This window comes from Anopheles gambiae, chromosome 2 (genome assembly GCF_943734735.2).
Source record: "Anopheles gambiae chromosome 2, idAnoGambNW_F1_1, whole genome shotgun sequence".
NCBI classification, from domain to species: domain Eukaryota; kingdom Metazoa; phylum Arthropoda; class Insecta; order Diptera; family Culicidae; genus Anopheles; species Anopheles gambiae.
Window position 1 is genome coordinate 56,960,639 of NC_064601.1, and position 15,120 is coordinate 56,975,758.

A 15,120-nucleotide genomic window follows, 5' to 3' on the forward strand; every position below is an offset into this window, starting at 1 on the left:
GCAGCAATCGAACACGACATCGAACATGAAAAATATATGGGATTTGACATGTTCGATTTAATAAACAACAAATCGAACATGTCAAATCCCATACATTTTTCATGTTCGATGTCTTGTTCGATTGCTGCTAGAGCGCGGGGTAATACTTGGCCTCGTTCCTACACAGTCCTTGGTTATACCCATTTTGCTGTCAGTTATTGTCTTACCCGGCGCTCTAGCAGCAATCGAACACGACATCGAACATGAAAAATGTATGGGATTTAACATGTTCGATTTGTTGGTTATCAAATCGAACATGTCAAATCCCATATATTTTTCATGTTCGATGTCGTGTTCGATTGCTGCTAGAGCGCTGCCTTAGCTGCTCTGTCGGTGTATGTAGAAGCGCTCATACCAAGGTGGAATGTATAATGAGGTTAGTTATAGCGCTTTTGGCGATCCCCCCCCTGGGCTCCGATTTTGACAGATGGTTTTCCGCTTGTATATGTATTGATGGATTATTTACGTTTTGCATGGTCAATATTTGGTGGAGATCAATTTGGGTGAATATTTTAGTTTATTAGAACACAGTCCGTGATTTAAAATGGAAATTTTCCTTCGAAAACTTGAAGCGTCCGCCAAAAGCGGAAAACTAACTGTCAGTTTTCTTCGTCAATTCTTCTTCCACCTAGCTGTCAAAACGGGCTTATAACTTGACCTGATATCTTTACGGTCCTTGGCTCATACATTTTTCTTGTTCGATGTCTTGTTTTGGTGCAAGAGCTCCGGCTTATAGCGTATTTGACGTACACCTGTTAATTTCAAATGTTGCTGGGATTGCGAAAATATTTGTCGTTTATTTATCGACACTACATCGAAATCTATACTGATCCTTTTCACTGTCACATGTACCCTCTAAGTTAAGCGGTTTGCTCGAACATAAATCCAATATGTCTAAGCGTCGTGGATGGAGGCATCCCAAACAAGATCACAGTGTTTATGTGCAACAGTTGTTTAAAGATTTTCTTGCCCGTAACACTGTTAATTCCATTGCAAATCCCTCAATTGAAACGCGGAAGAACTTTTCCCGTGCCGAAAGCAAAATTTCTGAAAATTGCAAACAACGAGGTATATTTGACCGTGCGGTTTATGCGCGCTTTGAGCGTAATACAAATTGTGGAGGCTTTATTCGTCAAGAACCAACGCGCAGATCGAAAACAGGATTAATGCGATGGATTGATCAGCAGTGCAGCAAACACGAACAACGAGCTGTAATTCAGAAAACTTCTCGAAAGGATGATTACCTGAATTTGCCTGGCAATTTTTTTTCCGGGACAGAACAAATGAAACTGCCGTTCGATATGGCTGACAGGACGCTAGGCAATGTGACGAACAACTTTATCCCACCAGCAACATCGACACCTTTCGATCGTTTGACTTCTTTCGGCGTGTCGGGGGTATTATCTGATCCAGACGAATTTCAGACTAATCAGCCCAATCAAAAGAAAAGTGCCTGCTTCAAATCTACCATATGGGATACTTTTTTAAAAAGTTGCGTAGAATATTTTAATATCATAGCTAAAGAGCACGGTTGTCAAAGCGCTTTAAACTTACGAGATGATATGGAAACGCTTCTGAGAAAAACAGGCTCAAACCCACCCTTGCATCAGTTGTTCAAATTAGAAATGCAAAAAGAACCTCATCCCACAACACCTGGAAAAAAGAAAATTGACGTTACACCCATTGTTAGCAAGAATCACCAGTTGACTAACAAGAAGAAATATCCTCCAATCATTGCTCATAGTCGTCCCATATCGGTAGTACCTCCTAAAACAACGCATAATCAAACTTGCGTCACCGTGGACGATCTTATGCTGGAAACAGATTCAACTGCTATCGACCAAAATATTCCGAACAATTTTCCTTTTTTCATGGAAACTTGTTCTCAAAAACTTCCACACGTAGATGCAACCCAAGACGATTTACTGCTTGTAAGTAATTTGTTATTTTCTTGCTTTGTTTTGTCATTTGTTGCTTATATCTATCGTTTGCAGACTGCATCTCCACCTTCCCCAATCAGATTCGCACGCCATGAACATCCACGATGCTTGTACGATGAATCCACCTTTCTTGTAGATCTAATTGCCAGGGACGATTTCTTGACGGAAAAACTGGATGGGTTGCTTAAGGATGAAGATTTCAACATCGATGGAATTAGTACCGACCGAAGATTTGATTTTGGCACTCCATCTAATGAAACGATAATGAACAATACTTTTCCAAATCATTTTCAAACGATTAACTATCTTGAGTCAAACGAAAATTTTGCAGGCACCCCGGTATATTTATCGCAAGATATATTGGCTGCAACAACAATACAGGACTCCCAGGAAGCTATGTTCTGATAACAATTAAGTACCTTCATAAGAAAAAACAATTAAATTTTCAAATTGTTCAACTCCTCGATGATGTCCATGTGTTTGAACTTATCCGGATGTCTAGTAAACGTTTCAAGCAGATGCAATTTAGATACATTCTTCTGACAATAATAAAGTTGGACTTGATTTGCTAAACACTGTGCTTCCTGTGCATTGATTACTTTGGTATCATATTCTCCCCGCATCAGTATGATTCCTTTATCAGAACATTCTGTAAACATGGTGATGTTTAAACATTCAGGGGCGTTTTCTTTGTGGACCTGAAATCAATTATTTCATTAGTAGAAGACATTCCTAATTTTAAGCCCAGTCAAAAATTCCAACATACCTGGTAATTTAACAAAGGCGTGAAATGAATAGTGTTAGCTGCAAATTGTAGCATTATGAACTCGTACCCTTCGCTTCGAGGAATAGGAAGTATAAACACTGGGTACTGCTTTGCACATTCCATCATTTGGTTGAATTGATCAACTGGTATTGCAGCCGTTATGACATCTTTATCCCTATGATATTCCAGCCATAAATGCTTGATGTCGTCTGCAGACTTATCTTCAATCAACTCCAGCCGCATAACATCACTCAGTTTGCGATGCGTAATGTCTCGCGATGCTTCGGTTCCGAGTGGAGCTTTGGGTTTGAGAAGTTCCGAATAGTCACGTTGCACTTCAGCAAGTCCAAACTTAGGCTTTTTCTTTTCTTTATCCACATTTTCTAACCGGGATAGGAATTCTTCTGGTGAATTTTGCTGCACCGCGGCGATTTTGCTAGCGTACTTTTCGAAGTACGGATTTTTTCCTTTCAACTCTTCTAAAACCTTTTCAGATCTTTCTCGTGCGGAGGACATGTGGAAGCTTCGTAAGGATGCAAACTGTTTTGATCGTAAAAGGAAGCGACTGAAGATTGAAATTGCTGCCATTAATAAACTTCTAGGTTTTACGTTTTGTTACCGAATCAAAATAAACCTGTCATCAATGGCATTCTAGAATCTCCCAGTTCAAATAGACATAGAGCGAAAAAGCCGCGCAACGACGTCTCGCGCGGCTAAAAGTAGCTCAGTTTTCCAAACAGAGCTACTCGTCTCGCGCGACATTTCTGCTCCAACCGAAACAAATGAATTATACAGTTTGTTTTTTCGCCCGAAAAAATTCAAACACAGAATAATCAATTTGAACACATTTTAAATTAGTTTTTAATGTTTTTAATCAAAGAATATGTAAGTTTAATGAGTCTAATGAGCAACTTTTATCTACAAAGAGTGAAATTTCGGGATACTTTTTGTTGCGCGAGACATTAACGCTCTATGTCTATTTGAACAATCACCTTTCAAATAAACATCCCGCTGCGCAAAGCGACGGAAGAAATCATGGAGTTCTGAGAATTTCATCATGTCTTCCTTTTCTCTCCAACGGCAAATTTGTCGAGCAGCTCGTCGAGCTACCCGTCCCTGGCTCCGCCTCGTACCCCTCGCCTGAGCGCGCTGTCGAAGGTTTGAATGTGTTGGTGCGTCAGACGGCCAATCGCTGTCAGCCGTCGTCCGTGCTTTTTCCCTCCATAGCGCTATCTCTTTCTCGCGTGTGGACAATGCTCATAAGTTGCTGTGGCGCTTAAAAAACCGTTTATACACATTGCGGCGATGAAGTTGCATTTTTACAAATCAAACCAAAAAAGCGCAATGAGTTTAATCGATGCAATGTAAAAATGACTACGGAATCGCTAGCGCACGATGGAGGGTTTGCTGTGCAACGCGCTGAACCCTAATTCGCTCTAACACGTTTCTAACACTAAGCTTTTGCTTTCGTCTGTTGTGGATTACATAGATATGCTAAGCATCCTGCGCATGATTATGAGTGTGCGTGTGTATGCAAAACTGTCGCCAAATGTAATTTCTTCCGGAATGTTATGATCCATCGGTCAAAGAAAGGAAGGTGTTCATGAAAGGCGGAAAGACGAATTGAGGCCCCTGAGGAGGGGGTACTGACACACAGCTGTTGGAAGATTGATCAGTATACTTAAATTGCCAGCGGATGGGGGGGGGGGGGGGGGGAGGGGGTGGCCATAGGACCCCTACGATCATCGGTCACAGGCCCTAAAATTGTAGTAGCCATGGGGGAAGGGGAGGTGCAAATGGTTCTCCAGCCACGGAGCCCTAACGACCATCTTTCCGGGGGCCCTTGTCGCTAATAATCTGTCCACTTGTAGACATACGGCATACTACAGACTAGAAATCTTCGGCGACCGCCTAGTCCGCCTACCGTTAGGTCCACCGCTGGTTCATGACGGTGTTTTTTTTATCGTGGAGGTGCATCGTTCCCCCTGCCTGCAGCGTATGCATCGAGCAGGAGACAGTGTGGCAGTATGCAAGTTGCACGCTGGATATGAGCGGGCCCGCGGCACCGCCATCATTCCGGACATCTCCATGCCCGTCGTGGGTTCTAATCGCGTTTGAACCTTCCGCCGTAGCAAGGGGCGACTATCCGGCTACGTGGTACTCAAGTCCTGAAAAGGCCGGCATGATCGCGTTGGCTATTACGCCAATAATAATAATAATAATAATAATAATAATAATAATAATAATAATAATAAAAAGAACTTAACATAGCAGTCCACACCCGGGTAAGAGTTTGTCTTGACTTTGTTGCTGCCAGGCTACCGCTGTGACGCGACAAATGCACGGAATGCAATCGACCAAAACATGAACCTACCGATCCGAACCCATTCCAAGGCATTGCCGGTCAATCGGCGTCATGATAACTACTCCAAACCAACAAGCCACCAGATTCTGGACGGACAGGTGCAGCACCATACGCGCACCGTAAATAACAAATCCAGAAACCTCTTTTGTAGGGATTCAATTCAAAATGTTGTTTCCACTTGCGTCCGCTAGCTGAATTAGAAATAAATGTGCAACAAATCACACGCACGTTTGCTTAGATCGTGTGTTTTTTTAATACCCCCCCCAACAGTAGAGCCGATCGCAAAGATGCCAATGCCAATTGTTGTGTAGTCTCTCAGGTAGCGAGATCGAAAATGCGTGGTATTTTGTAGCCGCAGCGGATGAAAATGTACGCATCAGAATCAAATAGTTTTGGGGTTTCCAAACGCACGCACACACACAAACACACAAACACGCGCGCGCAAACTCACACACACACACACACACACACACACACGCGCGCGCGCGCACACATGCATGAACGCGCGCACGCCACCACGCACACACGCACACACACACGCACGTACGCGCGCCCGCGAGCATGAAAGCGCGCACGCCAGCACGCACCCACGAAAGCGCGCTCGCGAGCACGCACCCCCGAAGTCGCGCAAGCACGCACCCCCGAAGTCGCGCAAGCACGCACTCCCCCTCCCCCCACTAGACCACCCCCCCCCCCCCCTCCACGCATGATCGATTACGGCTACCTTATCGGTAGAACGGTTGGTTCAGCTTTCTTGTAGCATCCTCATCCCTAGCGCCGGGCGGGGTGGGGGATCGCGACATGATAGAATGAATGGTCACTTTCCCCGCGCTGTGTGTGTGTGTGACGAGACCCAAAAACTCGAGACGGATTTCAGCACATTAAAAAAAAATTCATTGCCACTATACACTGTGCTACATGATGCTTAGAAGGTCGTTGAAGCATCAAACATGTTCAAATTAAAAAAATATTAGATTAGTGTTAGACGTTCTCCTACGCTTGTTTTAAATAGGCTTCTTCACCCTCAATTGGCAGGGGCATCGAATGGTCTCATCAGCAGCGGCACGAAATAAAATAAACCATCAATACACCGATAACACTTTGAATCCCAATCCAGCTTCTCCCACAGCGTCTCAAGGTCACACACAAATTAATAAATGCTAACACCCACCAATAACAATACACAATCGCAATGCACATATGAGTATCAAAACGCATACACCGCAACAGCCAATCAGCTGGCGGCGGAAGGCACGGGCAGAAGCGCCGCAAGTACAAGTAAGGCAAGGCAGGGTGAGGGAGGGAGAAGAAGCGGACGAAAAAATGGGCGCCAATTTTTTTAAATTTTTTTGACCGTTTTTTTTTGCTCCGCCGCCATAAATAGTTCGTCCATTTCGCCTGCAGATGGCGCTAAACTTGCTCGACCCAGCGCAGGAATCGCTGAAGTCCAGCGCGGGGATCGGGCCAAAATCTGCGCTGGCCAGCGCAGATTTTGGTGCATTTTCTGCGCTGGAAACTGCTCGAATTTGCGCAGCGGGCATTTTTATTAATTTGTGTGTGACCTTGAGACGCTGTGGGAGAAGCTGGATTGGGATTCAAAGTGTTATCGGTGTATTGATGGTTTATTTTATTTCGTGCCGCTGCTGATGAGACCATTCGATGCCCCTGCCAATTGAGGGTGAAGAAGCCTATTTAAAACAAGCGTAGGAGAACGTCTAACACTAATCTAATATTTTTTAATTTGAACATGTTTGATGCTTCAACGACCTTCTAAGCATCATGTAGCACAGTGTATAGTGGCAATGAATTTTTTTTTAATGTGCTGAAATCCGTCTCGAGTTTTTGGGTCTCGTCACACACACACACAGCGCGGGGAAAGTGACCATTCATTCTATCATGTCGCGATCCCCCACCCCGCCCGGCGCTAGGGATGAGGATGCTACAAGAAAGCTGAACCAACCGTTCTACCGATAAGGTAGCCGTAATCGATCATGCGTGGAGGGGGGGGGGGTGGTCTAGTGGGGGGAGGGGGAGTGCGTGCTTGCGCGACTTCGGGGGTGCGTGCTTGCGCGACTTCGGGGGTGCGTGCTCGCGAGCGCGCTTTCGTGGGTGCGTGCTGGCGTGCGCGCTTTCATGCTCGCGGGCGCGCGTACGTGCGTGTGTGTGTGCGTGCGTGCGTGGTGGCGTGCGCGCGTTCATGCATGTGTGCGCGCGCGCGCGTGTGTGTGTGTGTGTGTGTGTGTGTGTGTGAGTTTGCGCGCGCGTGTTTGTGTGTTTGTGTGTGTGCGTGCGTTTGGAAACCCCAAAACTATTTGATTCTGATGCGTACATTTTCATCCGCTGCGGCTACAAAATACCACGCATTTTCGATCTCGCTACCTGAGAGACTACACAACAATTGGCATTGGCATCTTTGCGATCGGCTCTGCTGTTGGGGGGGGGTATTAAAAAAACACACGATCTAAGCAAACGTGCGTGTGATTTGTTGCACATTTATTTCTAATTCAGCTAGCGGACGCAAGTGGAAACAACATTTTGAATTGAATCCCTACAAAAGAGGTTTCTGGATTTGTTATTTACGGTGCGCGTATGGTGCTGCACCTGTCCGTCCAGAATCTGGTGGCTTGTTGGTTTGGAGTAGTTATCATGACGCCGATTGACCGGCAATGCCTTGGAATGGGTTCGGATCGGTAGGTTCATGTTTTGGTCGATTGCATTCCGTGCATTTGTCGCGTCACAGCGGTAGCCTGGCAGCAACAAAGTCAAGACAAACTCTTACCCGGGTGTGGACTGCTATGTTAAGTTCTTTTTATTATTATTATTATTATTATTATTATTATTATTATTATTATTATTATTATTATTATTATTGGCGTAATAGCCAACGCGATCATGCCGGCCTTTTCAGGACTTGAGTACCACGTAGCCGGATAGTCGCCCCTTGCTACGGCGGAAGGTTCAAACGCGATTAGAACCCACGACGGGCATGGAGATGTCCGGAATGATGGCGGTGCCGCGGGCCCGCTCATATCCAGCGTGCAACTTGCATACTGCCACACTGTCTCCTGCTCGATGCATACGCTGCAGGCAGGGGGAACGATGCACCTCCACGATAAAAAAAACACCGTCATGAACCAGCGGTGGACCTAACGGTAGGCGGACTAGGCGGTCGCCGAAGATTTCTAGTCTGTAGTATGCCGTATGTCTACAAGTGGACAGATTATTAGCGACAAGGGCCCCCGGAAAGATGGTCGTTAGGGCTCCGTGGCTGGAGAACCATTTGCACCTCCCCTTCCCCCATGGCTACTACAATTTTAGGGCCTGTGACCGATGATCGTAGGGGTCCCATGGCCACCCCCTCCCCCCCCCCCCCCCCCCATCCGCTGGCAATTTAAGTATACTGATCAATCTTCCAACAGCTGTGTGTCAGTACCCCCTCCTCAGGGGCCTCAATTCGTCTTTCCGCCTTTCATGAACACCTTCCTTTCTTTGACCGATGGATCATAACATTCCGGAAGAAATTACATTTGGCGACAGTTTTGCATACACACGCACACTCATAATCATGCGCAGGATGCTTAGCATATCTATGTAATCCACAACAGACGAAAGCAAAAGCTTAGTGTTAGAAACGTGTTAGAGCGAATTAGGGTTCAGCGCGTTGCACAGCAAACCCTCCATCGTGCGCTAGCGATTCCGTAGTCATTTTTACATTGCATCGATTAAACTCATTGCGCTTTTTTGGTTTGATTTGTAAAAATGCAACTTCATCGCCGCAATGTGTATAAACGGTTTTTTAAGCGCCACAGCAACTTATGAGCATTGTCCACACGCGAGAAAGAGATAGCGCTATGGAGGGAAAAAGCACGGACGACGGCTGACAGCGATTGGCCGTCTGACGCACCAACACATTCAAACCTTCGACAGCGCGCTCAGGCGAGGGGTACGAGGCGGAGCCAGGGACGGGTAGCTCGACGAGCTGCTCGACAAATTTGCCGTTGGAGAGAAAAGGAAGACATGATGAAATTCTCAGAACTCCATGATTTCTTCCGTCGCTTTGCGCAGCGGGCTGTTTTGACGATCGTTTATTTTAACAGGAATGAACAACAATTGAATTCGGTTAAACCAAAATGAACTTTTAACGACTGTTAAAATGTGTTCATTTATTCGCGATGCCGGCTAATATTTAGTACAATTCGGAAGAGCACTCAATTAATTACAGTCATTATCCGATATACGCTATCGTACGGGACCGAGCGCAATAGCGTATCTCGAGTTTTCGCGTATAGCGGATTCCTATGGAAAAATAGTTTACACTACCGGTTCGAGGGTTGAAAAATATCGCCACAGAGTTTTGCATTAAAGTTTTTTGTTATAAAATAGGTATCTTTTGCACAAATTTAATGCAAAATGCATTAAGAACATTAAGGAAATTCAAAAAGAGCATAAAATATTTCAAAAAATTAAAATATTTGCAAAAAACACATGGAGCTGTCAAATTTAGAGGAATCGCGTACTGCGAATTCGCGTATATCGAGTATCGCGTACTGCGGATAATTGCTGTATATGTAATGTAAACTTCATCGCCGCAATGTTTGATGACGGCTTTTTTTTAGCGCCACAACAGCTCGCGAGCATTTGCCAAACGCGAGAAAGAGATGGAATGAGAACGGACAACGGCTGACAGCGATTGGCCGTCTGGCGCACCAACACATCTAAACCTGTGACAGCGCGCTCAGGCGAGGGATAGGAAGAAGAACAGCGGAAGGGTAGCTCGACGAGCTGCTTGACAAATTTGCTGTAGGAAGGAAAAAGAAGGCATGAGAAAATGCGCGAAAGGCAATGATTTCTTCCGTCGCTTTGCACAGGGCATCGAAGCTCCTAAGCATCGAATTTTATAATGCTCTTCTACAAACTCACATTAAATTTGAGGCAAATTCGGCAATTATTTTTATTATTACTTTTCTCGATGAAACTCAGAAGCTGTCTCAATTGGTGTAATATTTAACAAACCCATGATTGTTTTATTAATTGCAAATAATTATACAGTATACGCTCGGTTATCCGCACGCTCGATAATCCACACCTCGATAGTCCGCCATTTTGACAGTCAAATTCATTCGAAGAAACAGTTTTCGGACAAAAATAATGATATTTTATTAAAAACATAAATACCTTTCTATTTTTTTTAAATATAAGCTTTCTTTGCAAAACACGGATGCGTTTAATTGAACTGTCAGCCAACTATCGAGCGTTTAACTAAAAAGCGTTCAAGTATTGAATTCTGACTGTAGTTGGATTGTATCAGCCATTGAAAATTCTAATTACTCAAATGAGGAAAAGAAAATGAGTGCAAAATGCTGAACAAACCGCTCGTTCACTCCATAGCAACGTCCATCGCTAAACAATGTTCATTTCAACTGTCAAAATTTTCCCATGGCTTTCTGTAAACTAACTCTAAACGCATCGCCCTGTTCTCTTTCAAAGATCTTGGGGTGGCCATTCGAATCAGGGCTCTGGAGGGCACCGAGCGGAACTGTCGGTTAAATTTGGCCGAAATCGGAGTAGTGATGATCGGAAATGGTTTTGAGCCGTGGATGCGATTCCGGTTTTGAGCCGTGGATGCGATTCCGACAATTCATCACTAGTTCCAAATGTGTGTACGTGGATATTTGCATTTCTATTTCGTTTCCAGACAGATGACGCAAGTATGTTTTCCATATGCAGTGTGCAATTGAGTCTACCCAAAATGTGGCTATAATCCTGTTGCATTCGATTCAATGTTTCTTAACACTTTTACGGCCGCACGGCTCTCGTTTCTTTGCCAGGAGCCGCAGCTATTGTTCTAAAAACTGCGCGGTTCGTTGGGGTGTTCTGTTGTTCTATTCTGTTCTGAGTAATTTGGGCAGAATACAACTGTAAAATGTATTTACTAAAGTAATACAAAATGCCGTTAAATAATGAACAACGCATAATACAATAAACTGCGAGAAGCGAAAAACTACATCGCACCACTGTAGTGTGCTCGATAGTCAACCAATGTTTTCTTCATCAAATAACAGTGGTGTGCGCGGCTGTCATAGTTGTCTCGGTTGTTCTGTACATACGTATAGAATAAGTTTTTTAGATGTTATGGGTACATAAATGTCAAGACCTGCATGTAACACAAAAATGCTATTTTCGAAAAATATAGCGACAAAATGATGGTTCTTCTCTGGAAAACTTACTTTCACATTTTAATAAATTGTTATAATGTATTTTTTTGGTTTGCAAAGCTTTAAGCAATTCTCAAAATATTCTTGCGGGCCACATTCAAAATCGACGCGGGCCGCATGCGGTCTTAAGCAAGTGTGCTTAGTCCCCTTCTTCGCCATCAAGCAGCTTAAGAGCAATAAGTCTACTGGCAGCGATGGACTGGCGGCCGAGCTCTTCAAGATGGGACCGGAGAGGCTTACCGTCGAAATCAGCTGATCGTGAAAGTATGGGTGCAGGAGGAACTACCGGAGGAGTGGAAGTTGTGTTTTATTCACCCAGTATACAAAAAGGACGACAGACTGGATTGTTCGAATGTTCGAGCCATCACAGTCCTTAATGCCACCTACAAGATCCTGTCCAAGATCGTGTTCTGCAGACTTGAGCCCGTTGCTACAAATTTTATCAGCAGCTACCAAGCTGGGTTTGTTGGAGGCAAATCCACCACCGATAAAATTTTCACTCTACGGCAGATCCTCCAGAGGGGCCGAGAGCGCCAGATCCCTACGCACCACCTGTTCATCGACTTCAAGGCGGCCTACGACACCATAGACCGGAATGAGCTATGGAACATCATGCAACGGTACCACTTCCCTGTGAAGTTGATCCGGCTTTTAGAGACCACCATGAACGGGGTGCAGTGCAAGGTGAGAGTATCATACTTGACGTCGGAATCGTTCGAATCTCACAGGGGTCTGAGGCAAGGAGACAAACTTTCCTGCCTGCTCTTCATTGCCCTGCAAGATGTCATTCGAAGCGCGGGGCTAGACAACGACATCCGTGGCACGATCCTCTACCGGTCTTTCCAATTTCTTGATTTCGCGGATGACCCGACTCAAACGTGAAGCAGCAAGAATTGGATTGAGAATCAATGCGACGAATACGAAGTACCTGCTTGCCGCAGACTCAGACCATCTGGGAAACAGTGTATTAGTTGACGACGATAATCTCAAGGTAATAAAGGAGTTCTGTTATATCGGGAAGGTCGTTACTTCGGACAACAACATCAGCAGCGAAATCCGGAGGCGCATTGTGCAGGAGAATCGTGCATACTATGGGCTTCACCGACTGCTGAGATCCAGAAGACTTCTAGCCCGCATGAAATGTGAGATATATCGAATATTGGGCCTAATCGCGAACGAAAGTCGATATAATTTATACGATCGGATAATATGCTCCATTCCGCCGGTGGAATTTGTTTTACACCGGTGGATAATTTTCTCCACTGGTGAATAACTCTTTCCGATTCGAGTATCCATTGGTTTATTGCCTATCTGCCAATGGGGCCCTTTCCGTTTTAAGTTCGTAGGCTGAAATTTCAGCAGTCAGTCAGTTGTTTGCTTTGTATAGCAGTTTTCAAGCAGCTATCTAAATGGGTATAATATACAGGTGGTCTTATCCCAAGGTGTATGAATTTAGAAGGCTGATTTTTATCACTTCTTCTTCTGAATGAAGATTTTAAGAGTGTTTTTGAAGGAATCCAAGCATGCATGATTGATTCTTTCATCATAGTAGTCATATAAATGTTCAATAAAGGTTTAGTTCGCTTTCACCGCTAGAAGAGAATAGTCCACATTTACTGCGTTACAACAGGTTATGGGCCCAGGCGAACTATTTTAGAAGCAAGTAACATTTGAAATGGATGGCGGAAAGTTTTGTATCGAGAAGCTGCGTAGCGGTGGATATGAAACATGGCGATTCAAAGTCGAAATGTTGCTAGTCCGGGAAAACCTGTGGAAGTTCGTGTCAACGGCCGCCCCTGAACCATTGACCGAATCCTGGAAGGAAGGTGACGCTAAAGCCCGGGCTACGATCGCTCTTCTTGTGGATAACTGCCAGCACCCTTTGATCCGTGACTGCAAGACGGCCAAAGGTACGTGGGATGCACTCCAGAAACATCATCAAAAAACGACGATGTCTACTAAGGTATCGCTCCTGAAGAAACTCTGTAAGGCGGAGTACGACGAAAGCGGTGACATGGAGGCGCATTTGTTTCGAATGGATGAACTTTTCTCAACTCTGATGAACGCGGGCCAGGAACTGGATTCGAGCTTGAAAGTGGCCATGGTTCTGAAAAGTATGCCAGAATCCTACGATCATCTCAAAACGACGTTGGAAACTGGTTCGGACGACGACCTGACCATGGAACTGGTGAAAAGTAAGCTGTTAGATGAAGCGCAGAAAAGGATGGAGAAATCCCATCAAAGCGAATCCATCTTACGCGTTGGTCCTGAGCAGAAGATTACGTGTCATCGATGTCGAAAACCCGGGCATATGAAACGTGATTGTCCTATGGGATCGAATAATACGCCTACATCTACTACGATGCGTGATTATTCGAGGAAAAATGAAAATTTTTTCTTCTTCCGGTGGAAAAAGAGAGTCTTTGAAGCCTAAGGGTAAAGTAGCAAAATTTTCTGAATTTTCGTTTACAGTAGGCGTGGTATCCATGAAACGAGAGCAACCGAAGTCTTGGATAATTGACTCTGGAGCCACCTCACATATGTGTTGCGATCGAGCATTCTTTGATGAGCTCAAACAAAGCACAGGTGTGAGCATCACTCTAGCCGATGGCAATGAGACGGTTGTCAAGGGTGTTGGTTCCGGTCATTTGTACTACTATGACGAAAATGGAGATCGACGGAAGATTACTCTAAACGACGTGTATTATGTCCCGAAATTAGAGTCGAATTTGATTTCTGTTGGAAAACTCGTCAACAAAGCAGCGAAGGTAACGTTTGATGAAACCCGAGGCTGTGTAGTGGAATGCGAAGGTATCCTAGCAACGGTTGCTAAAGAAAAAGATGGACTGTATCAGTTGAAAAGCAGTATGGAACGAAACATGAAGGTTGTTCATCACACGAAAGACTGCATTCATTCATGGCATCGCAAGCTAGGGCACCGGGACCCTAACGCAATTCAGCGAGTTGCGCGTGAAGGCTTGGCGAAGGGAATTTCTATCAAGAAATGCGACATTTTCCAGATCTGTGAGTGTTGTGTTGAAGGGAAGATTGCTCGAAAACCCTTCCCGCCGATTACGAAAAGACAATCAACGAGGGTTTTGAACCTGGTACACACGGACATCTGTGGTCCCATGAATACAGTGACGTCAGGTGGATCACGCTACTTCTTAACAATGATTGATGATTTTAGTCGCTATACAACGGTGTAATTTTTCAAACGAAAATCTGAAGCAGCTGAAGTGATCGAAGAGTATGTCACTATGGTCCATAATCGTTTTGGAAGGAATCCAATTCTCATCCGCTCAGATCAAGGCGGTGAGTATAAAAGCAAACGTTTGGGTCAATTCTATTGGGCCAAAGGAATCGTTCCGCAGTTTGGAGCAGGTTACTCCCCGCAACAAAATGGAGTTGCTGAACGAAAAAATCGGACGTTGGTAGAAATGGCTCGCTGCATGTTGATTGATGCGAAACTAGGGTATCGTTTTTGGGCCGAAGCAATCAATGCAGCAGTATATCTCCAAAACATTTCGTCATCGAGGTCTATCGAGAAGACGCCGTTTGAATTATGGTATGGGAGGCAACCGGACTACAGTAATCTGCACATCTTTGGTTACTCAGCTATTGTTCATGTGTCAGCTGAGAAGCGCAGTAAACTCGATCCAAAGGGGAAGAAGCTTATGTTTGTAGGATATGCTGACAATCATAAAGCGTTTCGTTTTGTAGATCCTACCACCAATAAGATTTATGAAATTTATCGAAATGGAGGATTTCGAACATGACGCGATTAATCGTTCG

At 44.7% G+C, this 15,120-nt stretch overlaps 2 protein-coding genes across 3 annotated transcripts; one reads left to right on the top strand and one right to left on the bottom strand.

The window, feature by feature from the left end:
- The first annotated feature begins 731 nt into the window (after positions 1-731).
- On the top strand, positions 732-2,552 carry LOC11175993 (uncharacterized). The gene is made up of 2 exons (XM_061640933.1): positions 732-1,970; positions 2,034-2,552. Exons 1-2 carry the CDS (start codon positions 930-932, stop codon positions 2,382-2,384), a joined length of 1,392 nt encoding a protein of 463 aa, XP_061496917.1. The 5' UTR covers positions 732-929; the 3' UTR covers positions 2,385-2,552.
- Positions 1,961-3,423, bottom strand: LOC1275874 (ATP synthase mitochondrial F1 complex assembly factor 1). 2 transcript variants are annotated; one of them, XM_061640934.1, is made up of 3 exons: positions 2,746-3,398; positions 2,399-2,677; positions 1,961-2,229 (listed from the first exon to the last, which is right to left on the bottom strand). In XM_061640934.1, the coding sequence occupies exons 1-2, from the start codon at positions 3,331-3,333 to the stop codon at positions 2,417-2,419; spliced, it is 849 nt and encodes a 282-aa protein (XP_061496918.1). In that variant the 5' UTR covers positions 3,334-3,398; the 3' UTR covers positions 1,961-2,229; positions 2,399-2,416. The 2 variants fall into 2 exon arrangements, with proteins under 2 accessions (XP_061496918.1, XP_315167.4); XM_315167.5 differs by having other exon boundaries at positions 1,961-2,677; positions 2,746-3,423.
- Between the last annotated feature and the right edge of the window lie 11,697 nt (positions 3,424-15,120).